Source organism: Marmota marmota, unplaced genomic scaffold (genome assembly GCF_001458135.2).
Source record: "Marmota marmota marmota unplaced genomic scaffold, marMar, whole genome shotgun sequence".
In the NCBI taxonomy this organism is placed as follows: domain Eukaryota; kingdom Metazoa; phylum Chordata; class Mammalia; order Rodentia; family Sciuridae; genus Marmota; species Marmota marmota.
Genome location: NW_025999969.1, coordinates 3,389,216 through 3,400,590, shown reverse-complemented (window position 1 = coordinate 3,400,590; position 11,375 = coordinate 3,389,216). Strand labels below are relative to the sequence as shown.

The following is an 11,375-nucleotide window of genomic DNA, read 5'->3' as shown; positions in this document are numbered from 1 at the left end:
AAAAAAAAAAAAAAAAAAAAAGAAAGAAAGAAAGAAAGAAAAGAAAAGAAAAAAAGAAAAAAGAAAAAAAAAGCCTACACTGAAATTTCAACTCATTCCAGTCAGAAAGGCAAATATCAAGAATACAAGCAACAATAAATGTTGGCAAGGATGTGGGGAAAAAAGCACACTCATACACTGCTGGTGGGACTGCAAACTGGTACAACCACTCTGGAAAACAGTACGGAGATTCCTTAGAAAACTTGGAATGGAACCACCATTTGACCCAGCTATCCCACTCCTTGGTTAATATCGAAAAGACTTAAAATCAGCATATTATAGTGTCACAGCCACATCAATGTTTATAGCAGCTCAACTCACAATAGTTTACTATGGAAACAGATGTTGAATCTGTTTATTCATTCAACAGATGAATGAATAAAGAAATATGATATATATGTATATATAAATGATGAAATATTACTCAGCTTTTAAAGAAGAATGAAATTATGGCATTTCCTGGTAAACGGATAGAGTGAGAGAATACATGCTAAGCGAAACAAGTCAATCCCAAAAACCAAAGGCAGAATGTTTTCTCTGATATGCGGATGGTAATACACAATACGGGGTGGGGGAGTCGGGGAGTGGGGCGGGGGCACTATGGAAGAATAGAGTTACTTTAGATTAGGCAGAAGGGAGTGAAGGGATGGGGAGGGGTATGGGGACAGGAAGAATAGTAGAATGAAGCACACATTATTACCTTATGTACATATATGACTTAATGACTGATTTGATTCTACAACATGTACAATCAGAAAAATGAGAAATTATACTCTATTTATGTATCATATATCAAAGTGCATAAATGCACTCTACTCTCATATAATTAGAACAAATGAAAATAAAAATAAATATATAACCACTTATGGAAGACTACATTCTAATTGTGGCAGGAGAAACTAAATATACTATAGATCGGGGTTAGGAAACCATGGCCTGCAACCAAATCTGGCCCACCTCTCATTTTTATAAATAAAGTTTTATTGGAACATAGCCAGGCCCTTTCATTTATTACTGCTGCCCATGGTTGCTACTGCACTACAACAGCAGAGTCAAGTACTTGCACAGACATTCTATGATCCTCCAAGCAAAAAAAAAATCAGTACTATCTGGCCCCTTACAAGCACAGTTTGGCGAATTCAGATATAACCAATCATATCCTTTGAGCAACTCAACATAAGGCTGTCTTCTCAGTTCTTCTCATTTCTCACTCTGCCAAAGAACACGCCCCACCTCTACAGACTCTGATGCAACAGCTATTCCCCTTTGCCTTCTATCATGGTACCCAAATGATTCTCCATAAGTCTCTTTCTGGCCTTTCTGAATTTTTCTACTTGTCCTTTGTTTTTTCCCTGTTCTTAAAATGTAAACCCTTGTCTAGGTTTTCTAATCAGTCCTCTTCCCTAGACTATAATTATCACATCACCTCATACAAATGACTCCTAAATCCAATCTCCAAACCGGACTCCTTCTTCAAAACCAAATATCCAACTGCATAGAAATCTACACAGAGAAATCCATTAAGACTCAGTATTCCCAAAATGGGAATGGAATATGTCTTCCTCCAAAAGCACACTCCTCTGTGATATGATTACCCTGTCCTAGGCTGGAAACTCTGGTTCCTGCCTCTTCTTTAAAGTCATTTCTAGTTTAGAAACTAAATTCTGGCTCTTCCACCTCATGGTGCCTCTCAAATCAGGCCCTTTCTCTCCACAACCACTTCCACTGCCAGACAGGCCTGGCATTTCTTATCTGAGTATGACAATAGTCCCTAATGATGGAGAGATTAAACAGCAGTCCCTATGGAGGGGGGGGTGGGAATTCATAGAGAAATGAGAGATCACTCCAAAGCACACACCATTCCATTACCCCCTTACTCAAAAACCTTCCAGAGCTCTCTATGGCTTAAAGAATGAAACCAGAAGTCCTTATGGTGACTATAAACATGCTCTAAGAGCTGATCCTTGGCTATCTTTATGGCCTGGTTCCTCATTCCTCTTTACCCACTGGGCCTCACATGCCATCCAGAAGGGATCATCTGTGATGCCCAAACACACTCTGCATCTTTCCCTTTGCTTCTCACTTGTGCCTCAACTCAGCATGCTCTTCTCCTTCCCCCTAGGAGAGCAACAAGGGATGAATGCTTCCACATTTCTCATAAAGCTAGAATCATTGTGAGGCACAGGAGCAGAGGGTCTAAGCATGGATGTCTTTGAGTCAAATGACCACCATCAAACCCCAGTCTGCTGTCAACCAGTAGTATAAATCTCCTGAGCCTCCATAGTTGGCTCATCAGCAAACTGGGAACAATAACCTTACCTGCCTCTCAGGACTGCTGAGAAGATTAAAAAAGCAGCCATGTTGGGCTGGGGATATAGCTCAGTTAGTAGAGTGCTTGCCTTGCATGCACAAGGCCCTGGGTTCGATCCCCAGTACTAAAAAAAAAAAAAAATAGGCATGTTGAGCACACAGCAGGTGCACAATGAGTGTCTCTCCTACTGGCAATATCATTTTTAAAATATATTATTGTTTGAAGTGAAATTTCCAACAAATCTAAATATACTGTACATGTGTAAGTAAGCTATCAAAAATAATTAAAATTATCAAGCCCATCATTGCCTGGTTTGTAGGACTGCTGGAGATACCATACCTTCCTTACACAGTCTCTCTAGTAAACCATCCTGAAATGGACAAAAAAAAAAGTTAAAATAAAAATAGCCATAAAACTTATCTTATTTGGCTCTTTTAACCCCATTCCTGAGGTTATTTCCCCACTGGAGGACAGTAGTAGTTCCTTTGATTTTCTGCACAAAAAAACTTGTTAGCAGTATTACTTGTAAGATTAAATAATTGGAAACTAAATGATATAGTCAACAGTTGGGAACAGGCTCAAAAAACTCCAGAAGCAGTGGGAAGTCCATAGTACCTGGAACTCATGGGCTTCACCAAAGGGTCTTCCTCTTCCCTGCTCCTTAAATGCCCAGAGGATATACACTATGAAAGTCAGAATATTTGAAGTCCAACATGCAATGTTATATCTCAGGATCAAAACTTATTTGAAGTTGTCAGTACAGTGTATACAAGATTATTTCAATTAACATTTATTGTAAGTTACTCAGACTTTTAAGGAGTGCATAAAAATAAAGACATGGTTACATTTCACAGAGAGACCAGGCTCTGCCTTAAACTTCAACATAATCTTAACCAGGTAGACAATGATAACGTCACAGGAAAAAGGACCACCTAAGATCTGGGCAACTCTGAAAACTACCATTTTTCATTAAAAAATGAGAAATACAGAAAGAAATTTGGTTCTAGCATAGATGAACATAAGCAATAACATTTAGTTTTGAGAAAACAAAGTCCAATAGAAACCAAAAAGGCAAAGGTCCAAGTTGGGGTAGGGCTGGTCATCTTGGCAGCCTTCATTAAGTAAGCACTGCCTATTTGGGGAGGTAGAAAATGTGATCTCACCACTTTTTTCTGTTCTAGAGAATCCAATTGGCATCTCTACTTCTTCTGTGAGAGACCATGCTCGAATTCAGACCGTATTTCCTGGCAGTCAGAGGGAGGAAATAAAAAAGGATTTGCATTTCTCTAATTGCTAGAGATGATGAATATTTATATATATATATTTGTTTGATTTAAGGAGGCTGATTCATAGTGGGTTAGGGAGGGAGAACATGGGAGAAATAGAAAAACTCTAGATAGAGCAGAGGGGTGGGAGGGGAAGGGAAGGGGCAGGGGGTTAGCAAGGATGGTGGAATGTGATAGATATCATTACCAAAGTAGATGTATGAAGACACAAATTGGTATGAACATATTTTATATACAACCAGAGACATGAAAATTTTTGCTGTTTATGTGCAATAAGAATTGCATTGCACTGTCATTTATTTTTAATAAAACAAATTGTTTTAATAAAACAATTAAAAAATTAAAAAGGAAAAGGAGACATATGACCTCACCTGCTCCAGTACCTCCAGGCTAACTGAAGAGCAAGCCTCCCTGGGCTTTGCTCTCTTTATAGCCTGATTAATTTCACAATAATGGGAAATATTTTCTTTCAAAATAAGAGAAATAAGGGACTTTAAGTAACTCTTTGTTGTATAAGTTCACCAATATGGGTAGACTTCTTTTATTCACTGTAACAGGTTTCAAGAAAAGTAAATTGATTTATTTTGACCAGTACTTTTGACCAGTTTAACTCTTAAACCGTTTTTTTTTTTTTGGGTCACAGAGCCCTCTGAAAATAAATGTAACCTATGGACCTCTCCCTGGAGAAATGCACATACACATTGAATACTCCATGAATATTTTTTGCATGCAATTTAGGGATTTATGGAACCCCTGAAGGTTGCCCCAGCCCCCCAATTCCTGCTCTTATTATTTTTTCCCCAAAGAGAAAAGTTGAAGATTACTCAGGTAGTTGAGACCCAAACAGTCCTCATGAATTGGATAAAATAATAGAATCTGAGAACCTGCGAATGCAGGTCCTTGCTTCAAAGCTTTTCAAATTGTTGCTTATTGATAGCAATTGAACACTTTACAAATGAAATACTCTGCAGAACACCAATATTTGAAAGAGTTAAAAATAAAGCTACTCTTGGTGATAAAGATGCTAGGGGACTTGGATTCCCATCCTTTCAAATATCCCTGTGGCACTTCCAACTCTGAGAAAGACACTTGAAAACATCACTCTGAGCTGGCTCCAATGGCCCATCAAGCCACCCTTGGGCCCTTGTCTCCAGGACTGTTAATATGCCCAGGCACTGCCTGGGAGCATGGACTGTTCAGAGAACAATCTTAACATACCTATTTCTTGGCCCAGTTGGGAGGACTTCAGAGATCCTGCTGACGAGACAACAGCACATGTGTGCCATGGCCCAGCCTTGGTCCTGATGTTCTCCTTGGGCAGGTAGCCCTCCCAGTCAGAGGTGTTGAAGGGAAAGTCTGTGGCCTCCACCATGGATACATTCACACGGTCCCGAAGGTAGCAGCGCAGGGCATCTGCACTGTACTTGACACCTGGCCCTGGCCCCTTGTAGGACACTTTGTACTTGTTCATATTCAGATAATTCTTCAAGATCTTTTGCAACCTGGGGATAAGATTTTTTGATGAGCTTTCCTTGTTCCACACTTGGAAGGAGGCTTGTGGATTGGACTTGGTGGAGCCCTTGGGACCACTGAGGGCCTGGCTGTTCTTCTGTGGGTCCTGAGTGTTGTCTGAGGACACAGACTGGGAACGAGACCTCATGGTTAGTTTCTCCAGAGTCTTCAACACCTGGAATTCCTTGGTTTGCAATTTAAGAGAATCATAGTAACTCCCTTTCTTTCTTTCCTTCCAGACACAGATGACCGCAAACAGGAGAAAGGCCACAATACAGCAGCTGAATTTTTTCTTCATGTTGGTGTGAATCATAATGAAAGTTGTGTTCAGGGAAGCCCCTCTGTTCTCAGCAGGAGAACAAATCTAAAAAGAGTGGGACAAGGAAAAAAAAAAAAAAAACGATGTAAAGAACATCCATAAGTGGCACACAGCCAGGGACAGTGGCACACACTGCAATCCCAGCAACTCAGGAGGCTGAGGCAGGAGATTGCAGTTCAGAGCCAGCCTCAGAAACTTATCAAGGCCCTAAGCAATTTAGCAAGACCCTGTCTCAAAATAAAAAGGGATGGGGATGTGGCTCAGTGGTTAAGTGCCCCTGGATTCAATCCCTAGTACCAACAACAACAACAAAAAAAGGCACACAGAGGATGATGGGTCAAGCATTTAGAGTGAGAATATGTGAATTCCAGTCCTACTATACCTCCCACCAATTATGCAGCTTTAAACAACTCTCTGAAAAATTCAGCTTTCATTTGGACTTTAAATGTACACAGCATTCCCTTGGACACTCCTTCCTTCCTCTGTGAACCCTGAATGCTTTCTATACCTTCCCACCTTTTATTTCTTTTTAAATTTTTTTTAACATTTATTTATTAGTTGTAACTGGACACGATATCTTCATTTCATTTATCCATTTTTATGTGGTGCTGAGGATCGAACCCAGGGCCTTGCACATGTTAGGCAAGCACTCAACCTCTGAGCCACAATCCCAGCCCCCTACCTTTTATTTCTACACCCTGAGTCTTCGTCTCCGGTTGACTTGTCTACGTCCCTCGAGAAGCTTCACTCTTAGTTTCTTAAGGTCGGGAACCACATCTTGTGCATCACTTGGTTCCTAGAACCTTATACTATCTGTTAGATGAAGGCATGCACACTTGAAAAAAAAGAGAATAAAAAGAAGAGCAAGATGACTGTTCTATATCACAGAACCTGGAGTCTAAAATCCTCAGTGCTCTGGCGTTATTTTAAAATAGCTGGAGAAAGACCCCTTGCCATGGATGATGCTACAGATTTGTGGTGCATCTCTCTAAGGGCTGTGATGTTGGACTCCCATATAAAAACAAAAACAAGGGTTGGTTTCACAACATGACACTCAGTTTTGTGCAGTGCACTGTAAGAACAGCACTCATAAGACAAGAAGTCGGCTAACTCACTTCATGATAGAGGAGAAGAAATCTTGATAAGGTAGCAGACATGTGGCAAATTAAAGAAATTGAAACAAATCTTCATTAAGCACAATAGATATTATTTAATTTCACTCTGACCAGAATCACTGTGATATATAACTAAAGAGAGCACCATACATATCAGAATCGAATAAAAGGGCTTCTTCTGAGCCATGCAGATGGGCTCTGACCCACCATCCAGGAAGGTGTTATAATCTCCACTTTTATAGATTAGCAGCAACCTGAGGCTCTGAAAGGTTAAAGGAAGTGCCCAGGATCACAAGGCTAAGGAAAGGTTCAAATTGAAGTGCATTTGATTCCATAAGCCAAGCTCCTTGTACTATATCTTGCACAGAAGTGTTGCAAGTTCTAGAAAGTGAGCCTCACTAAGCAAACAGAGCCAATTCATTTTCTCAGAATTTATTGTGCAACTGAATGGAAGATGGAAGCACTTTGAACTCAAACACTGTGTGTATCTTTTGGAAAACATTAAATTCTCTCCTCAATCACTGGATTTATTTACCGTAATAAGTCAAAGCAATTGCCCCCAAGGTTTTGCTAATCCACAAGGAGTCTGGAGTCCCTTCTCATGAAGACTGCTCCTAAGGACATTAGGGATTAACCAGTAGGAAAACTGGGTTGGGTATCTGGCTTCTTTTTTCCATTCTTGATGATGTAGGGCAAATGAATATCTCTGCTCCTAAGTTGTTATAGGATATCTATTTTTGCCTACCTCATTCATAAAAATTTGGGAGGACCAAACAAAAGGAAATGTTAATGAACTTGGAAGTAGGTAAGAAAGGCAGGCAAGGTATTCTGAATAGAGATGGAAGAGCAGTTCCTTGGCAAGAGAGCCATGTGGGAGTGATACAGGCCCAGCGAGCAATGGCAGAGTAGAACACGGGCCAGGTCTCATCAGCCTAAGAGGCAGGTTCTTCATCCAAGACTCTAATTAACTGACATCCAGCTCACTGTTGGAATTTGCTGTAAGTACCAACCAAAGCAATATTTCCTACTATTCTAGATCTTAGGAACCAGTGGCTCTGAGGATGATGGTTTCCTAGCATGGGTGGTTGAGATTTTGTAAATGTCCCAGAAGAAAAATTCAAACATAAGATCAAAAGGTGAGAGGTAGAAGGCTTGTCACATCATTAGGAAACTAAGGAATTACATTTCCTCAGCCACACAACAAGAATAAATCACATAACCATGTGACAACTCAAAAAAAAAAAAAAAAACTAGAGGGGCTGGGGTTGTGGCTCAGTGGTAGAGTGCTTGCCTCACATGTGTAAAGCACTAAGTTCAATTCTCAGCACCACATATAAATAAATGAATAAAATAAAGGCCTGTCAACACTACAAAATATTTAAAAAAATAGAGAAGTAGTATTTAAGGAGACCCAACTACATGGTAGACACTTTATCATTACACCATAGGAAATAGATATTCACAACTCTATTAGGAAATGAAGAAACTGAGCCTTAGCAGGTTACAGGGCTTCTCTAAGGGTTTCTTTAGCTCATCAGTGCTAGAACCAGGATTGAAACCCAGGCCTATCTGATTCTAAAGGCCCATCATTGTCTTTTCACAAAAGAACAGGGATCTATGATCGGGAACAGTGAAAAGTCAGTGTTGGCCATCAGGACTCAGAAATCAGGGTACCCAGAGTGACAACTTGATATGTCAATTATAGAAAAGCCACTTCACAATAAGCAGTGCACCTGCCAGCACTGGTGAACATCATTTTACCACTCAGGGGCCCTTACACATGACTTAGGATTTGTAAGACACAGTATAGCTCTGTGAGATGAGCAAAACCGATTTTATGAGCTCCATTTATAGCTGAAGAACATGAGGTTTTGGGAATACAAGTAGTTTTTAAAGTTCCAAGAGTGATTTGGAAAGAATGGACTTGGAACTTTACTTTTACATGTCTGAGTGAAAGGTAATGTCAGGGAGGGGACTATGGGGGAAGAGTTCCCACAAACCACCTGGCCCAAGGACTGTCCTGCAACCCTCAGATGGCCCCAGCCTTCATGGCCTGTGCAGGTCATGGCTCCAGAGCACACATCTGAACTTAGATATCGGGTCCTTCAAGTCCACCAGCAGCCTGGAGCATCTGGTCATAGGGATTTAGAACTGCAGGATCCTCTTTCACCTCTCAAGCATTTTAATAAGGCAGACTGAAGAAGCTTCATCTAAACAGCCCAATAAAGGGGAAAGAGTAGCAAACTTTCTCCACAAATTCTTTGGAAAAACACTCCAAGTTTTGAATTTTCCTATCCCACCAACTGACTTCTTAAGCCTCCATGTATTTACACTTTTACAATCTCTGCCCTTGACCTTCAGTAGAGCTCACGTCCACTGGGTACGATGCCTGTCCACTGCTTGCAATACTGCTTTGTAATTCTGCTTTTCATGTCTCCTCCTGGCATTTCTGAACCACCATACTCAACACAATGTCCCCCACAGGGATTATTGAGCTGGGTATGGTGGGGCATACCTGTAATCCTGGTGAGTCAGGAGACTAAGGCAGGAAGATCACAATTTCAAACAACTTAGCAAGACCCCATCTCACAATCAGGTAAAAAGGCTGGGAATGTAGGCTCAGTGGTAGAGCACCCTTGAGTTCAATCCACAGTTTAAAAAAAAAAAAAAGGATTATTATACTCATGTGACTATATCAATGGATCCTTACAACCACCATGAGACTTCTGGGAAAAAGAATACGATAACAACTCGCATTACTATCTACAGAGCCCAAGCTGGCAATAAAGCAGCAGAAAGAAAACCTTAAAGTAAGGAATTCTGCCATGAACTATTTATCAGCACATACTCAACATCAAATGTGGTGCTTGTCACATAGGTGCTCAAAAAGGCTGAGTGAATTATAGAGTAACTCAAATCTTATGTTTATAGCTTATAGAAAAACAGGCCAGCCACCTACACACCCACCTCCACCCTGCCCCACACTGAATCAGTGTTAGAGGACTAGAAAAGAAAAGAAAAACTATCAACACTGTAGTCAGGCATTGGGACCCTGAGATTCCTTGTCAGTGTATTCTGCCACACAATTTTTTACTCTGGAATGTACTCTCTGCTAGTTCATGCCTCTAGGTGTTTCTTACCTGCTTCTGGCTAATATTCCTGGGGCTGCAGGCCCTCCAGATCCTCAGGAGCAAGCACTGTTCTCCATGGGAACAAGGTCTGCTTTATTAGGTCTGGAGGCCAGGGCTCATTTTTCTCAGGATGATCAAAAAACATCTGCAAAAGGGAAAACAATTTTTTTTTTAAATAGGAGGGGAGAACAGTTTTCTAGTAGAACTGGGTTAAATATTAACAAGATCGATAGGTACTTTTATAGGCCTAGACTCTGGTGTAACCCAGGAAGCCTTGGGATTTCAGAAAAGAGTGAAAAGCCTCTTCTTACAGGTACAATATTCTAGATCCCTGAACAGCAGGAAAGCCTAGAAAACTGACTATGCCAGATAGATGTATGCTGAAAGTATAAAGTAGGCCCCATCAACTAACCTGGGAAAGGCTTAGTTAACCTCTGCTTAGGGATAAATGGCAAGTAGACTCAACAGCCTTGATGTTTGGTCAACAGCCTTCAAAATGATAACGCTGGGCAGATTATAATAAAATTACATTTGAAAGAGCATTATAAATTAACTCAACTCTTCTAGATAGTATTCAAACCACAGAAATAAAAGCTCATGATTTTTGACCAAGTTGCCATACTTCTAGGAAATAAGACTGAATAAACAATTCAAAAGAGAAAGAAGATTACAAATTTTAGTTTCCTCACATGTAAAATGATTCCCTACCTTATACAGTTGTGGTGAAGACTGAAAGAGGATTAAGGAAATAAAAATGTGAGTTCTATAAAGATCAAAAGTTTGTGCTGATAGATAGAGGCTAACCCACAATAAAGGAGGAGAGGAAGAATTAATATTCAGTAAATATTTATTCAGACAAAGAGGAATGAAGGGAAGGGAGGGGAGACAGGAAAAGAAAAGACAATGGAATGAATCTGAAATAATTTTCCTATGTATTTATACGAATATTCCATAGTGAATCCCACCATTAGATACATCCACAAGCATGGTGTCCTAACTAGAATAAGATATCCCATGTTTATATAATTATATCAAAATGAATTCTACTGTCAAGTACAACTAAAAGGAACCAATCAAAAATGAATATGGAATTTTAAAAAGAATGTGATTTTTATAAAGCTTTTAATTTCATATTTATGGTAAAAAAAAATTTAATTCAATTTCTAGCAATAGCTATACTATGGGAGAATCTCTGGTGGGAGAATATACACAATTGTGTGTGTGAATTTACATAGCAAAAGGAAAAAATAATATTGTAATTAGAAAAAGCAAAACAGAAATGTGCATACATTTTTTTTTATAACTTAATTCACCTTTTTATGTGGTGCTGGGGATCAAACCCAATGTCTCACACATGCTAGGCAAGCACTCTACCACTGAGCCACAACTGCAGCCCTACATACATTATCACGACAAAAAATTATACATATCCAAGTGTCTTAAAAAATACACATGGTTGAGATCCCAAGACTAATGAGCAAACACAAAGTAAAAGAATAATTCTCATTTTATCAGTTTGACTTCTTTTATTACTCTTCCTATGCTAGTTGAGTACTTATGGTAAAACTATTTGGAGCAAAATGAAAAATTAACTTCAACCTATGTATCAACTTGATGCACAATTTTGGGCTGACATGGAAGCTTGTCCTGGGGGGGTGGGGG

General features: G+C 39.7%; 1 protein-coding gene across 2 annotated transcripts in view; it reads right to left on the bottom strand.

Moving 5' to 3' along the window:
- Window positions 1-11,375, bottom strand: part of St6gal1 (ST6 beta-galactoside alpha-2,6-sialyltransferase 1) — a 135,866-nt gene that overhangs the window by 28,893 nt on the left and 95,598 nt on the right. For both annotated transcript variants that reach the window (XM_015499973.2, XM_048804044.1), the window contains 2 exons: window positions 9,723-9,858; window positions 4,855-5,512 (listed from right to left, as the gene is read on the bottom strand). In XM_015499973.2, the coding sequence (XP_015355459.1) occupies window positions 4,855-5,461 (607 nt within the window). In that variant the 5' untranslated portion in view covers window positions 5,462-5,512; window positions 9,723-9,858. The remainder of the gene's footprint in view (window positions 1-4,854; window positions 5,513-9,722; window positions 9,859-11,375) is intronic.